Here is a 22,723-nt window from a genome sequence, read left to right on the forward strand (position 1 = left end):
CCACAAGCAAAGCTATTTATTGAAAACTTGTTATATAGCAAGTTTTATCACTAGATGCACCTATTCTCTAAAAAAAACGATAGGTCACACATTTCAAAATGCCAAAACATATATCTTCTGATCTGATTTATTAAGTGTGACTTATGCACACTAGATACCAGATAAAGTTGCTAATTTGCAGTGTATTGTAGACTGAGTCAAGGGCTGCATCTGAAAACTTAGGCAGCTGACTTACCTTATCAGGCAATGACTCTTCAGGCAGCGTTCGCGCACGAAGGTACCTAAAACTGATTTCAGACAGACTTCTGAGGTAGTGTAACAGTTTAATGATCTACAGCAATATAGAGCGAGCTTTGGTATCAACTAAACAAATATTTAAAGGGGTGGCTGATTATGATTTCACTTTTCTAACTTAAGTTAGTGTGTAATGTTGCTGTTTGAGCATAAACAACATCTGCAAAGTTACAACGCTCAAAGTTCAAAGCAGAGGAAGATATTTGCTTTAAAGAAATCGATTTTTGAAGTCCCCCTGAAATAATTTTTTTTGTTTTTCAGCTCTTAGCATGAATATGTTAGCCTTAATGTTATAAATAAGCTGGTGTGTTCCAAAACAATGACAAAATTCACATTTAAGAGATCTAGGCCCGGTTTCACAGACATGGCTTAGCATAAGCCAGGAGTAGGCCTTAATGTGTACTAGTTAAACTGGGGCATTTAAGTACCTTTCATGAACGTGGCTTAAAATAAGATTAGTTAGTCTGAGACTACAGAGTCCTGGAGTAAATTAAGTAAGCTTAAATGAAAACACCTGGGATAGGCCTGATTAAGTTGAGTATAAGCACATGCCGTTGGGCTGATGGTGCTCATAAAAACCTGGAATGGACCAGAAAACATTATTATCGGTGTACATTTTGACACAAAGCAATGGCAGATGCAAAAAGAATTCGTTCCAAAAACTTCAGTGAGTATGAAAAAACACTACTGAAACAAATTTTGACCAACCATCCAGTTATTGAAAGTAAAATCCACACTACTGCTAGTGAGCAAAAGAAAAGGAGTGCTTGGAATGCAATTTGCAATGAATTTAATGCAAATGAAAATGCAACCACAAGAACAATACAACAACTTCAGGTGAGATTTCTTCATTATTATCATTGCTCATTTCTCATATTCATATTTTTGGGACAATTTATAATGAATGATTTTTGCCTGTATAGACTCTGTGGAAGAACCTTAAACTGGCTTTAAAACGACAGAATGCAGAGATCAGAAGACAGCGATTTACTACTGGTGGTGGACCACCAAATAAAGACAAAACTGATGAATTGAGTGACTTGCTGTCTGGAATAATACAGCACCAGCAACCTCTGGATGGTATACCAGATGATGATCACTTGAACAGTTCAGATGAAGATCTGAGCACAAATGGTATGTTAGAAAGAAATTGATTTCTTCCTTTGGTACATATATTCCACTCTGTCAATTTTTATTCTTCTTTCATTGTAAGGATCATGTGAATTTATTTGTGCCTCTGTTTTTCCCCACAGAAGAAAGGAATCTGAACGGGTTGGAAAAGCCAGAGCACAGTGAGTGTGTGCCTTCCACATCTGCTCCTGCATCCCTGAGAAAAGATGCTGCCACCACCTTTCAGCAGAGAACAAGCAAGATGACCATCCATGAAAAGTTAGCCAGAGAATTTCATGAGGAAAAAATGAAATATCTGAAGGAAGAACATGAAATGAAAATGAGAATTCTACAGGTTGAATTGGATATGAAGTTGGAAGAAAGAGGTATGATCCAAAAACGATACAGTAAGGAGGCAATTGTGATTACCAGCCATGGTGAACAATATGATGTATAAACAATAAAAACAAAAATAAACCTTTTGTCATTTAGATATTCATGACTGAGTGTATTTAAACAACCACAAACTACATTTTCAACCAGTATTGGTTTAGTAATTTTTTTTAATTTTGCTGCACACTATTTTAATTTTGTACAGAACAAAAATTATCAAGGCAAAATAAGGCATAATGAATACATTCCATATTGAAATACATCTCATCTAGCTGAAGTGCTGCAATGTGAAAGCAACTCTGTGTGCAAGTCCTCGTTGGTCACTGGCTGCCTCAGTCATGGGCACATCTGCTTCATCGTCATCTTCCATTGGAGGATCAGGACAGCAGCGCTGCTTCAGGTAGTTGTGCAGCACCGCTGTAGCAATGATGACCTTGCAGCATCTCCTTGGCCTGAAGCGAAGTGTATTACGTAAACACTGGAATCGATTTTTCCATATTCCAAACATGCGTTCAACCATGCCTCTTGTTCGGATATGAGCTCTGTTGTATCTTTGCTGCTCAGCTGTTGTGGGATTTATGTATGGAGTGAATAAAAAGTTACTCTGACCATATCCACTGTCACCAAGTAGAAGTCCACTATACTGTCCACTCTGAAACTGAGCACATAATGAAGAGTTGACAAAAATCCTTGAATCGTGAGTTGAACCTTTCCAGCGCGCAACAATGTTTGAAAACTCTAAATTAGGTGTGCATACACCCTGAACGTTGATAGAAAACCAGTTCTTACGGTTCCTGTACTCCTCAGCATCAGGGGTTGATGGACACTTGACAGGAACATGACATCCATCTATACAGCCAATGACACCTGGGAAGTGCCCATATTCATAGAATTGCACTTTATATTTGGCTTGGTCAGCAGCATCAGGAAACTTTATGTAAAGACTCCTCAGTTCACAAATGGCTCTGCTGACTTTGTGAACTATTCTACACACAGTTGCTTCACTGGCACCACACAAATCACCAGTTTCACGGTGAAAGGTCCCGGACGCAAAAAACCTCAGTGTGAGCAGAACTTGGAGAGAAATGGGTAAAGGCCTTCCTCTCAGAGACAGACAGGAAAGTCTAGGCTCAAGCAAAGATATTATCTCCACTGCATTTTCCTTGGACATACGAAAGCGGTCTTGAAAAGCTGTGTCATCAAAGTAATGTAATGGATCACTCCTATCCACAAGTACTCTGGCTGGCCTCTGTTGTGCATGTTGGTTTTCATTTAGATATTCCAAATATTCCATGCTCCCTCACAAACAGTACTAAGCAGGAGTTAAACCTGCCTCTTTGAAGGATTAATTTAAGATTCAATTTAGTCATAGACTAGCTATAATCCTTCCTCTTGCAATCGGCTTTGTTTAATCCAGAACAGGCTAAATCTTTGACTATTTTAATATATATCTGTGCAAGTCGCTTTGAGTTAAGACAGCTCAAGTGGGCAGTTTAGTCTGGGACTAGGCTTAAGCCATGTCTGTGAAACCGGGCCCTAAGCATTCAAAAGTTACAGTCTCTCACTTCCGTTAAAATGGATCAGGGATTTTTATGATGTCACCACAGACTTCAGCTTCACATCTTCTGTCCAATCAAATGCTCTCTAGAATCTGAAGCGTCCTGCCCCTTTGCTATAAATACTACCTGGCCAAAGCGACCGTGGCTGTACCTGACTGTACTCTGAGTGTCAGCTGCTCGTTCTCATCAGTTCCATCAGTGGAGTAACATATACTCTGGGATATTGTTTATTTCGAGTCGGAGTGACTGTCAGGCACGTCCGAAAGTGAGTAACTTTAGAAAACTGCATCAGCGCTGACTCTGTTTTGAACGATTCAGTTCGATTTGGTGAACTGGTTCGACCAGTTAAACAAAAAAAGAACCGGTTCAAAAGAACGATTCATTCACGAACCGGGCATCACTACCGTTGTCACGGAGCAATATGGGTTGGAGATGTTATTCGGCTGCTCAAACGCTCGAGTTTTATTCGGTTTTCAGAATGAAATGGCTAGAATTTATTCACACCTCTAATGTTACTATTGAATCCAACGTATCAGCGCTTGGATTCATTTCCATGGGGCTGTCAAGTACAACTCACAGCCTGTGAAGTAAACTAAACGCTATTGGCTATTTGAAAAGGCGAAGGAGCCATTCAATATGTCCTGCCTTAGCTTCCTGTTTCAGTGGAAATGATGTCAATGCATCAAATAAAGCTGCGCGTTTCAAGACACTTCAGTGGGCCTTAGTCCCGTAGCTGGTCTTCTTGTGTGCTTTAACCTCGTGCACGAGCAGATCCGTTTCTTCTCTGGAGACGGTCTTTCCACTTGCAAATTCCGCCATGTAAATAGCGAATCTGCCATGGTGCGAGCACAACTGGCTCTTAAAGGGAATGGGAGATGAGACTGATTACTGATTACTCTGATTACAAAACACACCCATTACTCATTAAGAGAATAGGGACAACCCTTTTAGACCATGTGCTGGGCGCGCCGACCATTTTTCCCGTCGTTAAACTATAGTAAAAGTTTTTGTTGGTTCTATAAACGTTAAAGGGAACATTCCATTTTATAATTTTGCAAACATGATGGGCACATTACTTTTTAGTGTTCTCTAAACATTTTAAAACAACTAAAATGTTTCAGAAAAAAAAGTTCCATGAACAATGTATAGATAATGTTTTTGTGCTAACATTTTGAGAACATTATTAGAGATAACTCTGAACTAACGTTCTATTAACGTTACTGGAATAATGTTTTCAAAACTTTGAGAGAACCTTTAGCCAAAGTTCTGAGAATGTTCCCTGTTAGCTGGCAGCATTTTTCTTCACAGCCATGTAAAAATATCTGTGTATTCTATTGAAATAAACGTGTTTGTGAGCAACATTAAACTTTTATATATCTTCAGTCAATCAGCATTGCCATGACAAAAACTTTAAGAAAAGGAGCAATGCATTTGTCCCCTGACTGGAGAGCCTTCTTTGTTATTCCACTGAAGATGCCCCATGTCCATTTTAAAGTAAAGAAAGAGCTTCATAATGAGATTTATTTCGAGCTTCAGGCCATGAGCTATTGGCTGAACAGTGGCAATCAGCAAAAGCTGATGCATTACTGTAATTTCCTTTGATTTGCAGCGAATTTGATCACAAGCACTATAAATCTCTTGGAAGAAGCAGAGGAGCAGCCTGGGTTGTAATCATGCCTTTTTGATGACCTTCTATTGTATAAGAAGTAGGAAGAGAAATGGAGATGAATGGCCACAGCGTGGTATTTATATGACTGTGTTATTTACAGAGCTCTGGTGAAGAAGGTATCCAATAATGCAAGGAAAGTTTAACTTAATGTATTCCAGATGAAATCACGCTCTGGCATCATATAAATATTTCCTTTGGGAACAGAATTGATTGTGGATATCACACCAGGAAAACCTAATAATGTGCATCTGACTGCTTTAAAGGGAAGGTTTACACAAATATTAGGCTACTCATTAGGCTACCCAAACTTATATGACTTTATTTCTTCTGTGGAACACAAGAGTCATTTTCTAAGAATATTCTGGTCACTCGTTCATAAAATGAAAGAAATATCTGAGTGGCCAAGATATAAGAGTACTTGATAAGAGTATCTGAGTGGCCAAGAGTACTTTTTATGTGTTCAAAAGAACGTAGAAAAACAAATGGGTTTGGAACGACTCTGTCAGGGTGTGTGCAGGCACAAGAAGACAAGGAAGGCAGAAGGCTCCAATACAAAGTGTTTACTGACAAATATAACTTCAGTGATACAAACAGGCAGGATTCACACACTTGTAACGAGGTTATATAGACGAGAACAGACCAAGACTGACTGAACAGAGGGAACTAAATACAGACACTGATGAACACAAACCAGGTGACACAGATGAAAATGATTGACAAGACACAGGTGATGATAATGAACTAATGATGGTAGATATGGCAACGGATGAGTGGCGGGAAAAGACATGTGACATGTGACTAACAAGGCTGAACAGAAACACAACAGTTACAGACATGAGTGAATATGAGTAAATTATAACATTTAAATTTTTAGGTGACTATACTTTAATGGGAAATATTGAAATTTAATAAAGTCTAATGTGGTGATTCACGCTCATGATTTTGAATAAAGATGTGATCAAATTAATCCCAGAGGTGAGGATCTCATTAAGCAGAAGAGCTAAATTGACTGATTTTGAAATATCAATGTTAAAACAAGTTTTGTCCAATTGTCTCATGGCAATTCATACAAATTTTTATGAGGTGGCTAATTCGTACAAATTCATACGACCTCACTTGTATGAATTCGTACGATTTTTGCTAAATCGTACATATTTTACGAGTTGCCCAATTCGTATGAATTCGTACGAATGACCTACCCCAGACCCTGCCCCTAAACCTGCTGCTGTACAATATACTGCAGCATACATGAATTACCCGTAGCAGATCTATTCAGGTGAAGCTGGGGAAGGTGGCAAATACTAACCAAGTATTTGAATTAGGGTGCAACCATACCGATACCAGTGTCGGTATCGGGCCTAAAAATAAATCGTATGTAAGTAAAACATGAACTGTTACCAGACTTATGTATGTATTTCATTTGTAACTTTTCTTTGTTTTTATTTGGGCTATTTCTAATTTGATTATTTGTTATTTTATTACTGACTGTTTACTTGTCTTTAATAATGTTTTCAATTTACATTAATTAGGCTAGTAATTTTGCTGTTGTATCAAAATTGGAATAGAGAATTGGGATATTTCACTGGTGTCTAAACATTTGAACCACTGACAATCCTCAGCACTGAGCCCTTCTGGAGCAGCCCTAAATATGCACTGTGCTGTTGCATAAAAGATCAAATATGATAAACTGAAGGAAATATATATTTGCTGAACAAATTATATTCTTTTGGTTTCTCTACCCAATACATTTAAAAATTACAAATGCATTGAAAATGCAGGTATCGGTATCGGTATTCTGCATCAGCAAGTACCAAAAATGAAAGTATCTGTATTGGACTCGTTCTGGAAAACGGTGCATCCCTAATTTGAAGGTTGAGCATGCAAGCTACTGAAACGACAGGAACCAATCAGCTGTGCCCTAGAGAATGATGTGAATGCAAGCAGGTTGAGTTAAGGACTTAGTCTCTAGACTAGAGTTTCATGACAGATCTTTGTATTTACAACTTTAAATTTAAGTTGAGAAGATGTTAACTTCAGAACTTCATTTAATACCTCTAGAATAACTCAAGGTGACAGTCTTTCTTATAAGGGTAAATCTAATGACTGTTTCCCAGTGTATACTGCAGTTTAATCAAATGTTGTAGTTCTCAATTACACAGTGTGCCATCCATTTCTGATGAGCTTTCAAAGAGCTTCGACAGACTGTGGAGCTCACAGTTCTTAAGCCAAATGTCATTTTACTGTGAAGCAGTTTGCTAAGAGGCCTGTTTATTAATTCAAAACAGAAAGTCATTTCATTTCTGGGAGCTTGCTGTACTCCAACTTCTAATTGTATCCAAATTTTACTGCTCATCAATAGATCTCGAGTGAATTTGACTGCTTGATTCTATAGAATAATAATAATGCACCAAAATTTACTTGAATGAGAGAAAGATAAACATTAAGAGCGAATTAAACACAAGTTAAACACACAATGCACACTGTTTTGGGTAAGTGTCTTTATGTGGGCATGCAGCTCACTGTGGCAACACTCTGGGCAGCCCAGCGTTACACGGCTCTGTCGACATGTGTGGGTAATTATAAGGTAACTCAGTCTGCGTTGTGACAGACCCATAATGATTGAGTCAGACAACTCTTAGTGGAACTGCAGGCAGACTGATTGCCTGTTCCCTCTCCATCAGAGACCAGTTAGGAGAAGACCTGCCAAATAGCCAATCACAGCTGTCTCAGAATGAACCAGAATGTTATCTTTATCTAAGATTTAACACATACAGTGAGGTCTGAAATCACAAGTAAAAATGCTGGGGGTTTTTTTTGTTGTTGTTGTTTTGTTGCATTTTTTTTCCTATTTAATGTTTTTTGCATTACAAAATAAATGTATCAGTTTTGACAAAGCTGAACTGAAAAACTTTTTGGGTCAGTAAGATTTTTTAAATGTTTTTGAAAGAAGTCTCTTATTCTCACTATAAGGCTGCATTTATTTAATCAAAAATACAGTAAAAACAGTAACATTTTGAAATATAGCTGCAAGCAGCAATTACCGGGGCCAAGCAGAATAAGACGACAAGACATGCCAACATGTCTGAAAGTGTCAGACCAACTGCAACAATGAGCAATTAAAGACTTTAAAGAGGATTTTATGCAAAATGCCTGAAAAATCATAGAAACAATAATTAAAAATATGATTTTATGGATTATCACTTTCAACCAATAGGTGGCGCAGTTACAAAACTGATGTGATGTGGTCAGAGTGAAGTGACAATGACACATACAAAGTTTGGTGTTAATATGTCAAGGCATTGCAGAGATAAAGCCTGAATAGTGCTATTAGCATCATGCCTCAACTTTGCTGCTGCGCTATACGAAAACGGTTTCGTCTATCGACACGAAATCCATAACTTTTAGTCGGCATGGTCTGGAGATGATACGATTCGATTTTGGTGAAAATCGGACAAACGGTCTAGGAGGAGTTCGAAAAAGTAGGTTTTGACTGAAAATCAAGATGGCGGACAGGAAGTTCGGCCAAATAAGGAAAACTTGGTATCTATGTTCTCGGCTTGACCCAAGGAATCTATTAAGACCAGTGGCATTTCAATAGCCAGATTTATTCAAAAGTTATTAGCCTTTTTGGAAATTTTGTTATAACTTTTGACCACTAGGTGGCGCTGTTTCGAAATATTTTGATTACCTTCAGGGGATGGTGCTGAAGGCACATTCTGAGTTTCGTAATATTACACCAATGCATTTGTTTAGTATAGCATTTTATTTCACAAAACTGTATTGAAGTCAATGGGAATTTCATGTTTTGTTCTATTATAGCGCCACCAAGAGGCTCAGTCACACAATTTTTTTTATGTGTCCTCAGAGTGAGCCCATACATATGTGTGTCAATTTTGGTGAAAATATCTCAATTCACTTCAGAGTTATAGACATTTATATGGAAAAACACGTAAAAAATGACTGACACATGACTTTGATTGAATTTTACTACACCTTACTATCAATATTTTCGCATTTGGGCATTGGCATTTAGTTAACAAGCTATGATTCCAAACTTCTGACGGTGGTTTCGTCTCGATCGGACAAACGGTTTCAAAGATATCGCCTAATGTTTTTTAAGCGCTAAATCACAACGCTACACAAACCGTAAGGCGAAACCTAGCATGTTTGGTATCGTTGGACTCGGCAATGATTCAGGAGTCGAATGAGATGAGTTTCGTGAAAATAATTCGATCACACCCAAAGTTATAAGCATTTGGAAAAAAAATTCACCACTAGGTGGCGCTGTTTTGAAACTTCTCACGCTCCTTCAGGACATCATGCTGATGACCCATACCAAGTTTCGTAACAATTCGTTCATGCATTCTTAAAATACAGCATTTTAGCACAAAATTCAAAATGGCCGATATGGTAAAATTGGATATCATTCGAATCGGCATGTTACCCTGAATCTAACGAGACCAATTTTATGAATTTTGGACAAACTGTTCAGAAGTTATAAGCAAAAATAGCAATTTTTCATATCTCCGGACCAGTAGGTGGCGCTGCGCCGAAACTCAGCATGTTGCCTCAGGTCATGCTTGTGATGACATCTACCAAGTTTGGTCTGAATCCGATAAAGCGTTGCGGAGATACAGCCCTACGGCTGTTTTGCAAGAGCTACATAAAATTTGTTCGTGCGTTTATTGAAAACGGTTTGACGAATCAATTTGAATTCCATAACTTTTTGTCAGCACTGCCTGAAGATGATCTGGTTCAATTTTCGTGCAAATCGGACAAACCGTCTAGAACGAGTTCGAAAAAGTAGCTTTTTCGAATGATTCAAAATGGGGGCCATATTTTTATTACGGAAAATGAAGTCATAGTGTGCAATCGAATCGGCATGAGCTCAGGAATCAGAGGAAAAACGAATTTTGTTGATTGGCCTTACGGTTCAAAAGTTATTAGCAAAATAAAAGTGAAACTTTGGACAGGTGGTGGCGCTAGAGGGAATGACTTAGAAACACCAAAATTGGTGTATTTAATGTTGGGATTGTCCTCTATCAGAATGTCAAACCAAAACAACTTTCCCGCAATCGGTTCTATGGGCTGCCATAGACTCCCATGGCGGAAGAATAATAATAAGAAATGGAACAGATACAATAGGTGCCTCCACACCTTCGGTGCTTGGCCCCTAAATATTATACATAAAAAATAAAAGTAAAACTTTGTCAAAGCTGAATTTTCAGCATCATTACTCCAGTCGTCAGTGTCACGTGACACTTCAGAAATTATTCTAATATGTTGATTTGGTGCTCAAGAAACATTTCTTATTATCAATGTTGAAAACAGTTACTTAAGATTTTTTATGAACACTGGATACTTTTATTTCAGGATTCTTTGTTATTATTCAAAATGACCATATATTTGAAATATAAATATTTTGTAACATTATAAATGTGTTTTTAAAACGTAAACTTTATAAATAAAAGTATTCATTTCTTTTGAAAAAATCGTACTTACCCCAAACATTTGACAATTACAGAAATTACAGTTTATTTATTTCTTAGTATTTGGTCTGTCACCCTGTTGCTTTGATTTGCTTATTTGATAAGTGATCAGAAATAGTACTGAATCTTAAATATTTATTATTTATTGCACTGTACATCATAGTATTTGTTCTTACATTCAGATGTTTATATTTTTTGATCACCCAAGTGTCTGGGTAAGCACTCATATTGCTTTTAAGTGTAAGCTAAACATTCAGTTGTATTCATTTATTCATGAAACATTCTATTGGGCTATTGAAGAAGTTTAATTTGGTAATTCATCATGTTGTATAAAATACAGTACGAAAAATGCAATGTGTTCCATTTCGTGAGCCACTGTGGTTCTGAAGATGAGAAAGTCATTTCAGTTTACTATTTGTTGTGTCTGATACAGCCAAATACTAAGCGTGCCCAAAAAAATAGGGTTTTATGAAACAACATTCTGTTTAAAAATGCATATGGATTTATTTTTTCATATTTTGTTATGAATTATCCATGAGCATTGACTTAGGCCTACATCTTTTCAATGAGAATCCTTAAATTTTGCAGTGCTAGAACTTCAGTGTTTAGTTACATTTTATAAAGAAACAAATTCATAGAGAGTGTCAAAAAACTTCAGTTGCTTAATAAATATATAAAATAATCACAGTATGACACAATGACTTAAGAGAATGTTTCTATTGTTTGCTCCAGTATGCTCTGACTGACAACACATCCAGCCATCTCTGCTCTTTTAAAACAGGGAGATTTCGGCATATTGAACTCAGCTAGTCGTCCTGTTTAGTATTCTGTTCTCAAACTGAGCCGAGCATATGTAGCTTAACTTGACCTGCCAACACCGATTCTATGGTTGAGAGAGCACAGGACCTGCTAGTCAAATTTATTTTAAGGCTCTTCTCAGCATTCTGACATAAGGTGTAGACAAGCCGCAAAAGTGTTATGACTGAAATAGGTGTCTCATCATAATACTTCAATCTGAGAAAGAATGCAGAGGAAATTAAATGTGAAGTGTAGTGCCTTATATTTCAATATATTTAAATTCATGTCTTTGTTAATGCTATCAGCTGGATTACCCTAATAAATGCTGCATAAGCTCAGCCTTATTTGATAGCAGACTGAATGACCTTCGTATCATCTGAGTTAACATTGTCCGGTGACATTTCATTGCCCTTTGTCAAAATGAAAATATTTTCCTAGAAATAATGAAGCTTCATGTATTATTAACTTCCCTTTACCTTTCAATACTTTAACTACCTTTCCATCTCTCTTCTTCTATATGTTCAGATTGCTCCTTTCAAATGGCAAATCTCATGAATGGACTCAAGCCATGCCGTATAACTCATCGGGTAATTATTCAACGTCCAAAAGCTAATTTCATGTTTTTAATGGAGTCAGAAATGGGAACAAATAGTTATCCAGCTAGTCTGATATATCATTTAAAACAGCATGAAATCATAAATTCAACACATGCCCTCTCTGTGCCTGATTTGTCTTTGCATTTTATTCGATTTTCATAATCATAAAAATATTCTCTTCCTCTTCAACAACTTCTGACCTAACCAAAGCTGTGTGGGCAGGGAAAAATGAACCAGTAATATCACAAAATATAACCGAAGTTGCTCACAAACCAACAAATCACATCCTACCATTTATAATCAAGCCAGGTCTACATTATTTCCTACATTATTATGTTCTCTGTCACCTTTAAATATGCAGCATTAAAGAAGTTAAATGTGTTGTGAATGCATTTTAATGCTGTTTTTAACTTTTTTTAGTTATTCTAATTTTAATAGCTAAAACATAACAAGTTGATACTTAAAGTTGTGCTTAAAGAACTTAAAGAAATTGATACTTAAAGGGATAGTTCACCCAAAAATGAAAAATAGCCCATGATATACTCACCCTCAAGTCATCCTAGATGTATGTTCTTCTTTTAGACAAATACAATCAGGTTATATTAAAAAATGTCCTGGCTCTTCCAAGTTTTATAATGGCAGTGAATGACTGTTCTGTTTTTAAGTCCATAAAAGTGCATCTATCCATCATTAAAGTGCTCCACATGGCTCTGGGGGGTTAATAAAGGCCTTCTGAAGCAAAGCGATGCGTTTGTGTAAGAAAAATATTAATATTTGTTAGTTAATAGTTAATTCTATAAAATTAACTATTAACTAACAAATATTAATATATTAAAAATTAATATTAATTTTTTTCACTCAAAAAAATAACTCTTTGAATGAACATAAAAAAAATCATGGAAATGATTTCCACATGATTAACTTGCTTTATTTCAGCATTATGCAATTCTGTTATTCCAATTTAATGTATTTATGTTGGGTCAACTTAATTTATTAAGGTTGATTCAACTTATTTACTATGGTTGAACACAGCTTAATTTAATAGTGTCAGCCCAACTAATTTACTTAATTTGCATTCAACTTATGTGTTTGTTATTTTCATTCACCCATTCATATTTTATTTATTTTAGTGACACATAATTAAATGAATAGACTATAGCTAGCTATTTACTAGCAGTAGCACATATTAGCATCTTAAATGCTAGGATTTACATGCTTCTTCAACCAAAGCAGTTAAAAGTAACCAAATCAGTCCACAGCCAAACAAAATGCTCCACACTTCTCCACAATGGTAACCCACTGTATTTTAAATGGTTCTAATAATTCCAACGTAATTGAACATTAAACACAATTACACACTATCAAGTCTTCCCCTTTTCTCATTTTCTCAAAAAAACATAAAATAACACTTAATTTTAACATTTATTCTCTCTTAATTCAACCATATGCAAAGCATGCTGGGAACTAACAAGCACTGCCCAGTTTCAGTTAATGCAACACAAATCATTCATGTAATCCAACACAAACGGATTAAGTAAACTTAAATTTTACATATTAAGCAGATTGAACACAATCAAATTAAGTTAGGGCAAAATGGCAGTTGGCGTCGCACTATACTGCCACCCTCTGGATGTAAGAATTTTTTTACTTAACATAAATGGTTTGTGTTTAGACAACACGTTAGGATTTTGTACTGTTAAGTTGAGACATAATTACGTGGACCTTAATAGAAAAAAATATTTCAAGTCAACAAACACAATTATTATAAGTAAACTAAATATAAATATATTATGTAAAGTGTACAACCTTCCTAGTTCATTTTTTTGAGTGTAACTTCCGACCAAACGGCTATACGCAGTCTACTTAAAAAGACTGCTTAAAGTGCAACTGAGCGCAGTAGTACGTCTTGGCGTAGTGTAAATATCAGCAGTACGTCACATTACTCGCATAAGTTGCGCTTTAGACTTAAGTGGAATTGTATGTTTGTTTGGCCAGGAGCTAGTTATTTCACTTTATAAAGTTTTAAACATTGGTTATTTTTCTTACACAAACGCATCGCTTCGCTTCAGAAGGCCTTTATTAACCCCCCAGAGCCATGTGGAGCACTTTTATGGACTTCAAAACAGAAACAGTCATTCACTGCCAGGACATTTTTTTTTACAGTTTTTCACAATTGCTAAAACACTAAAACCCATTGGCTGAACAAAGTTCTCAGTTGCCTGAACTCATTTAGCTAACTGTGCAATCTGTTGTCAATACCGTAAACCATTTCACATGGTAAAACACAATTTGCAGATCTCACTTAGACTTTTCAGCAAAACTCTAAACACATTCTCATTCTCAAAACACATTCTGCACTGTAATGCACATGTCATCCATACTGGTAAACACAAGTGGCAACCATCAAATACAAATACAAATGCAAATAGAGAGCACATGTCATTGATTGAACACAACCACTCAAAATTGATTTAACCTGTTTCAAATGATGCCCAAAGACAAGAAGAAGCACACTGATCACATGTTTACTCCTTTGATTTTTGTCTCTTTCAGTATTGTATACTGTAGTACAGTGTATTATAGGCTGTATACTGTACAATGAACAAATTGTATGGCCCTGAACATTGTGCTTTCCATTTGTTAACAGTACTGACTGCTCAATAGATTTTGACATGTTGAAGGTTCATATCAACAAAGAACAAGAATTACAGTATCACAGAGACAAAGGACAAGTTTGTGAGATGCAGGGTACAATACTGTAAAAATAGGTGTACAAGGAGGAGGAAGAACAAAAACAAACTGCAAAGAGCAAAGCAGAGAAGTAATTTCTGATCAATTTTGAGCTACTAGGATGATTTGAGGGTGAGTAAATCATGGGCTAAATTTAATTTTTGGGTGAACTATCCCTTTAACGAAAATAAAGTTGATACTTCTTGAATTACAGTTTTTCTCGATTGCTTAAACACTATAACCAGGCTTTTGAACTAAAATTTCAAAACCATAACGCCATTTATCAAAAAGCACACCCATTTCACTAAACTATAAACACTATTCCCTGTTTTGACACATGAGTCAGATTTGTTGAACTGTCACTGCAAAACTCTACACACAAATCCCTTCATTTCTCATTGCTTAGACCATGTTGTCATTTAGAAAGCACTAGCATTCAAAATTGTTCACTCAAGTCAGCACAGCTTCAGCTCAGTTAGCACACAATTATCCAGGTGGAAACACTAAGAGTCAAAATTTAACACACATCAATCAGAACCTTCAATAGATATATAAAATCAGTTTATTGCGTTTTGGAACAATGGATCCAGAAAGACATGAAGGAAGAGGGATAAGAATGAGGAGGAAGGGCAAGGACAAGAAGACAAGCAGTCTCAGATGAAATTCAAGCCACTCTAGTTGCCCATGTCTTTGTCAATGGTGTGACTATGAGGGAGGCTCGGCTACGAGTAAGGCCAAATTTGAGTCGCTTTACCGTCGCCTCAAGAACCTTCAGGGAGGTGTGGTGGCAAACAAAATTCTATCACTGAATAAGAGACAAACATTTCCAATAGTCTTTGATGAGGTTTATTTTCTTGCAAGAAAAGGCCAGCAGTCGTACAGTCACACAGTGTGGCTGCAGTGACAGTGAAGGGAGGGCATCCTTTCTCCTTTATAGTCTTGACTCCCAGAATGTTATCTTTCTAGGCAAATGATGGTATTTCAACCATATGTGGAACATTCTTAGACGTATCCATCATATTTTATCCTTGAGTGGAGACCTTCCTGTCACGTCCCAACACTCTTTACCATTCCAATACACTTCGAATTCCATATTAGAATATGGTTTGTGTGTGCTCTTTTACTGTCATATGTTGGTCACACACATCTTACTGTAAGTAAATATAAAAAAAAAATTAGAGGAGAGAGTAAAAAAAAAAAAGAGTAAAAAAAAAAGAGTAAAACAGGAAAAAATATATATTTTTGTGTGTGTGTGTTTTCTGTGTATGAATAAAAATGTGCCAATGTATCCACTGGTTGTGTCTTTTGTGTTCATCATGTGAAAAGGTTTGTGAGGGGGGAACCACAAGTTATGGATTTGTGTTTATAGTTTTGAGAATACGAGGCATAGTTTCAAGAAATGTGTTTAAGCAATCGAGAAAAACTGTAATTTTATGAGAACTGATTATAAACAAAATGTCAAGTTAACAACACGCTTCAACTGTCCTCCATGAAAATCTTACATTTATTTGAGTCAGATAAGCATGAATGAACATAATAGATCCTAAACATAAAAACTGTATAGTCAGTCTCAAGCTAGCATGAAGGTTAAAAGGTGGAGATAGTGTGGACACTAATGCTATTACTACTACAACAACTGATAGTAATGATGATGATTTTTTAAGGGATAAGTTTATTGCTATGGTTCCCATTTTGTTGAATAAATCTACACTGTAGCAGCACAATGCACAGCATTTTAAAGAAGCACTTCATAATCTCAGAGATGTTTGAAGCATTTCATTACAGAATGAGACCGTCTCTGCTCAACATGAAATGGTTTTGATACAAAAATGGAGAGAATTTAAATTACTGTGAAGATGATCACAAATTTACCATAAAATGCAATTTTAAAACAATTTTCAGGTCTACTCTGCAATAAGTAGCGAACAATCTGAGAGTTCAGTGTTTCATCTACACATAATTTCAGTCTCCTCAGATACTTCAGTCTGCTTGTGTTCCGATTCAGTAATATCGGTTACTTGCAGGCAGGATCCATTAAAACATGTCTGATGCACAATCACTGTGGCAGCTTAAGAGGCACTATAGGCGTTATTGACCTGCCGAGAGCATGCGGTTGTGAAAATTGCACTGCGTGGTTGTCAGACTTTCTCAAAGTTAGAATTTATTTTAATGTTTATGAGTTTCTATTTTTAAGATTTACTATAAACAAAAATGATACCTCTAAAAGATGATCAGCATTTTGGTCTGCACGCGTCACTGGTAAGTCTTGATTGTCAAATATAGGAAGTCCAAATTTTACCAGACGAAATCACAGAGCAATTACAGTTTTTCTCGATTGAATTTTCTGAAAGCATGCCTCATATTCTCAGAACTCTACACACAAATCCAAAAAAACACACACAATGGGCATAACCCCTCAATTCTCCTGCAAAAGGAAACTTTACATTCAAAACAATGTTATTTCTTCTCAAAATGGTATTTTGTTTTCAAATGACACACACAAACCATCATATGAATAGACATTTATAAGAACCAGTTGAACACTGATGTGCTCAATGTAAAACACTATGATGAATAGAAAACACTTCTTCTCCATTCATTATAATGACTTAGGCCTTTTTTTGTTCAGTGTTACACTTACTACAGACAGTACATACATAAGTGTGTTGTAAAATATTTGAGAATATTGTTTTTATACTCAGAACACACAAATACATGGTAACAAATATATTTTATTTTTCCCACAAAAACATTGTACACAGTGCATATCCCAACCAACACAAAGTTGTTCATACAGTGGTCTACATACAAAACAACAGAAGAATTTACTGTATACAGTTACAGTAAAAAAAAAAAATAAAAAAAAATCCAATGTTGGCATCCATTGCTCCATTGAAGAGCTCACCTGTTGCCCTTTTATGCTAAAGCTCTGATTGCTAATTGTAAAACTGTGTGACGGGTGTTTGCCCATGTGATGAGTCAGTGTGCATATTTGAATGGCAGTGTGTTCCTTGTGAAAACAAGAGATTTTCTGCTTGAAAATTGTGCCAAAAGCAGAGAATTGTGTGTAGTGTTTTGAAAAAAGTGTGTTTTAGAACTGCAATTTGAGTGTAAAGCAGGAATTGTGCTTGTAGTTTAGCAGAATTGGTTCAGGGGGTTGGTGAATGAGTTACATGTTGTGGTCATTGTGTCTCAAGAACCAGAAAATGTGTGTAAACAATCGAGAAAAACTGTAATTGTTGTACGTCTCTGAGAAACTAACAGGTGATTTGGTCAATTAATCAGTTTAGTGAATGATTCAATAATTCACCCACAAAGAAAATCTTCCTGGATGAATCAGTGTTTTTAACGAATCATTTGACTAAATGATTCAGTGATTCACTTATGAATATATGGCTGTTTTGTTTCTGAATGAATCCATGATTTGAACGAATCTGTTAACTAAATGATTCAATTATTCATTCATAAAGACAGTGGCTGCGTCTGAGTACTACTTCCCTACTATATAGCAGGCGAAATACACTATAAGGAAAGAGTCACAGAATTCATAACATGGTCATAAAGTCATTTACAGACAGTCACTTACCAGCCAGACCTTCAGATTGACAGCAGAAGTTCTGTCTGGACTTCATAGCAGCTTTCATTGGCTAAGGACCGCCGAAGAGGCCATCTGACTGACATGTAAATCAACCATTCATAGTTTGTTTTGTTCAGCATCATGTTTAGGGCCGTGACAATGTATAGTCAATTGTCCCAACAATAACAAACTGCCGTGTAAAACTCTTGGATGTATTTTAAAGAGTCTATGCCGTAAAATCCACATACTTTTGAAAATCCAGCATTTAGTTGATCAAGTGCTCATTGTCAGATGTAAACACAATTCTTCTTCACGACTGCTTTGTTTCCAGGTGGACTGTTAAAGAATGTGACACGCATGTCTCCCGGAAATCGTTGTAGCATATTCCCATATATTTTTGTTACATAAGGGACAACTATCCATTTCTCAGTTTCTTACCTGCTTACTTCAATTGTCTGCCAACCTGCATATAAACTTGCATATTACCTGTATTGCATCCTTCTGTGTTATGACACAGCACCTTTAAAGGATCCTCTGAAGGAAGACAACCTTTGTTTTGCATCTTTCATTCAGCCTGTTTTGAAGTGTGCATCAAGTGTATCCTTTGTGTCCTCCAATCACCCACAACCCTTTGCTCACATTCTAAATCACAAAAAAAAATGAACAGAAAATGAATCGGCATTGAGCTTGTCCAATTTTACAACGTAATGCAAGACAAACAAAATTACTGATTATTCTTTTCACTCCTCTGTCAGAAATCTTGCGAGGAGCACTGGAGGCACTAGTCGAGGCAAATTTATGGTGAAATTATTGTCTTTCCACTTCCATATTATGGCCCCAAAAGTGCTCACTGGACCATTCAGAAGCTTAGAATGGAGCCTATAACCAATGCCATCATTATGTTTTGCAACAATTAGGTTGCGAAGGTCTTGAGACAGCTCTTTACCCATCATGAGATGTGTCTTGTGTGACACCTTGGCAATGAGACCTTTTTGTAGGCCGTCATTTGGGACTGAACCAGCTGTTATTAATTTTCACTGACAGGAGGCTGGATTGCTTTTTAATTACTGTAAGTTTTCAGCAGTTGTCTTGGCTTTCCATGCCTTTTTGCGCCTCCCTTTCTTCATGTGTTCAATACTTTTTCCCTGTGTCATTTCACATCATTACACATAACTTAATTTCTGAACTTATTTTTGTTTGTTTCTTTGTATGTATGGCTTACTTGGGTTGTTACCAACATCTGGTGAAAATTTCATGTCAATAGCACCTTTGGAAATATATTTACTGAGAAAAATGATGACGTGTTCAATACTTATTTCCCCCGCTGTATATATATATATATATATATATATATATATATATATATAAGTATTTTTAAAATTTTAATATTGTAGTCTGCACACTTAGACCTTCTCATTATTTAATGCTGAGGAGGACTCTAGCCTGAGGAAGGACTGACTGAACTTCCATTTGAGAAGCACCCTATAATAACCCTGTAATCCTGAAGAACTTGATTAGCTTTTTCATGTGTGTTTGATTAGTACAACTCAGCAGGAAAGTGGTCCTTGAGGGCCAGAGTTTAGAACCCCTGCGGTAGACGCTGCATGTCCGTGAAGATTAATTGTAATTGACAATTATATATATGAAAACATGATCAAAATGTTAAAACAATAAATATTCAATTTAGGCTTTGCCCTGCAGTGAAAATGCATGAGCATACTGTAGGTGACAGAAGGTGCAAGAAACACAATGTTCAAGTGAAACATTTGCTCTAAATATGTTGTTCTCACATTTGCTATTCACACCTCTCTTTTTTTCTGCACTTTTACATTTACCTTTCCACAAAGTTCGTCATCTTAACACCATTTTTCCTTGTAGCTACATTTGATTTACCTCCATTAATAATCTCCCTCATTTTGCATTGCTGTAAAAGTTTAATATTGTTTGTCTGACAAAACTTTTATCTCAAAACAGTTTCAGAAGGCAGAGGTTTAAAAGAAAAGCTATGTTTAGGTTGACAGTATGTTATTTTAACTCTGTGTGTCTATTGAATAGACCCCAAAAAATAACTCTTTGGCTGAAAATTATTTAATCATGGACAGTGGTTTCACACGATGGAACCATGTTATCTCAACTCAAATGCTTCATGTTGGATGAACTTAAGCAAAGTGAGTAAACTTAATTAAAATTAGACACGTCCAAATAACTTGATTCAATCATGTCCAAGTAACTTGATTCAGTCGTGTCCAAATAACTTAATTCAATCACGTGGAACGTGAATCATGTTCAACCAAAGAGTTATTTTTTGGAGTGTAGGCTCTGCAAACAGCCTTAAGCGCTGTTATGAACACATTAATCAAAAGCATAAGAGCTTGAGTCACATCGTTTATTCTCTGATCATTTATTTCTGATATGCACAACCATTTATTATTTACTTTTGAATCATTTAGATAGTAATGCTAAACAAACACTTTATTCTAAACCCAGAAAAACTTTAATTGCATCATGCTATCAATATTTTCTTTTATTTGTGATAGACCATTGCATCTGATATACCTTTGATTTATAGAACTGAAATACAAATAAAATAATATTTTCTGAATCAGCTCAGGGAAAAAGAAATATGAAATTTCAAATGATAACTGAGCTTTTAATTAATCATTGAACAGGGAACACTGCTGGGATGAAATATTGTTTGTATTTTTCTGAGATTCTGTTCAGAAATTGTCTGACAAGACTTTAGGGGTAAAGCTTTTCACCATATGTGAGATGAAATTGGTGGCCACCAAGCTCAACACACTCTATTTTCTATTTCTATCATAAACTTACATAAGTTATTTGTTTATTTTTGAGAACCGTAACAAAGAAAAAGGCTTTGAATTGTCAGCAGCCTCAAACCAGGGGGCGCTCTAACAAGGAGGCTATATATAAACTAGGACTTCATATAGTTGTTGATGTCTATTTCTTATAGCTCTGTTATTAGTCTTTTTATCTGATGTCAAAACTCTTGTTGGACAAAGTCATGCTTTTATCTTTATTGTAACAGCTTTATCTGAAAGGAATATGCCCAGAGACACCAATTGAGTCCAAGTGTTGAAAATAAAGTCTTGATGTTATCGCCCATCAAAAAAACTGTTCAAACATACAATAACATGGAAGATTTGCACACAGAGTTTAGATAATTAAACAGTAAAAAAAAAAAAAAAAATGGCACATTGCATCTCCCAATGACCATTGTAGTTAACGTTGTCATATAGTTTGCAGAGTCTGCCAGAAAAGTTAGAAGGACATGTCAATGATAGCACTTTCATTATTGTTTAAAAGCCATAAATCAATGCTCTGGTTTCTCAATCAAGTTTCACACACACAACACACAACACGCACACACACACACACACACACACACACACACACACACACACACACACACACACACACACACACACACACACACACTCCTTTATTGTTATTATTCATGCAACTCCAATAATCTGGTTATGTTTATCTGTTTCTTGCCAGGCAGGATGTAATGTGCACAAAATGGCAGGCGACTCCGACGATACAAGCTTGTGCGTTTCTTACCAGCTTGTCTCAGGAAATCGGCCTTATCAGTCTTGCCCAAGCTGTTATACAGCAGAATAATTTTACAGCTGGCTGAGAAAGCCTTGGCGACCCTGGATCGTGTGCTGTGCAGGCAAAATTTAACCTTGGTGTCCCTTATCAAATTAGAACTGCCTTTTGTTTACTACCGGCTGACAGAAAGCCATATTTGTGATGGGTCTTTTTCTCTGGGTGAGGCCAAGTCACTGATGGATCATTTATGATTTATGTATATGTGGCAAAACACACTGCTATATACAGCGCTGACATGAAACCATGGAGACGAGATATTTGTTTTGTTGATAAATAAAGTAAGGTGTGAGGGCTGTGCTGTGGAAGTCTAGTCATACATTTCTACAGATTGATCAGCTGCCTTAGACGTTGGATTATTATGCACAAATATTTGACTTTTGAATGCTGTGATTGACCAATGTGAATTGAGTATTTCAGAGAGCTATGCAAAATATTGATCTATTCTGGATGCTATTGCCAAAATAACCATTTATTCACTCACATAATATTTAGGCCGACAAATAAAAGAAAAATTCTAAAATGACAACAGCAGAAATTAAATATCAAACCACTATGATTCCTTCTTTGAGGTTATCAGTTTATATTATAACACATATAGAAAAGATAAGAAATGCAGAAATTAATTAAAAGAAACTGCATTTATTGATTTATCTATCTATCTATCTATCTATCTATCTATCTATCTATCTATCTATCTATCTATCTATCTATCTATCTATCTATCTATCTATCTATCTATCTATCTATCTATCTATCTATCTGTCTATCTGTCTATCTGTCTATCTGTCTGTCTGTCATCGCATTCTGGAAGACGACCTCAATGGGATCCGTGTAGGTATACAATCCACCTCTAGATGTCGCTGTGACAAACGTCA

At 36.1% G+C, this 22,723-nt stretch overlaps 2 protein-coding genes across 2 annotated transcripts; one reads left to right on the forward strand and one right to left on the reverse strand.

Moving 5' to 3' along the window:
- Window positions 1-811: 811 nt before the first annotated feature.
- Window positions 812-1,861, forward strand: LOC311074990 (uncharacterized protein; the record flags this gene model as incomplete). Its single annotated transcript, XM_084102041.1, has 3 exons — window positions 812-1,131; window positions 1,218-1,428; window positions 1,548-1,861. Exons 1-3 carry the CDS (start codon window positions 925-927, stop codon window positions 1,859-1,861), a joined length of 732 nt encoding a protein of 243 aa, XP_083958167.1. The 5' UTR covers window positions 812-924.
- LOC311074989 (putative nuclease HARBI1) lies at window positions 1,111-3,319 on the reverse strand. Its single transcript, XM_084102040.1, has one exon. The coding sequence runs from the start codon at window positions 3,089-3,091 to the stop codon at window positions 2,066-2,068; it is 1,026 nt and encodes a 341-aa protein (XP_083958166.1). The 5' UTR covers window positions 3,092-3,319; the 3' UTR covers window positions 1,111-2,065.
- Window positions 3,320-22,723: the final 19,404 nt, after the last annotated feature.

This window comes from Abramis brama, assembly GCF_963993115.1.
Source record: "Abramis brama genome assembly, chromosome: 24".
Taxonomy (NCBI): Eukaryota; Metazoa; Chordata; class Actinopteri; order Cypriniformes; family Leuciscidae; genus Abramis; species Abramis brama.

Excerpts from the sequence above, each read along its gene's own strand:
- LOC311074989 (XM_084102040.1), bottom strand. The coding sequence starts at position 3,091 with ATGGAATATTTGGAATATCTAAATGAAAACCAACATGCACAACAGAGG.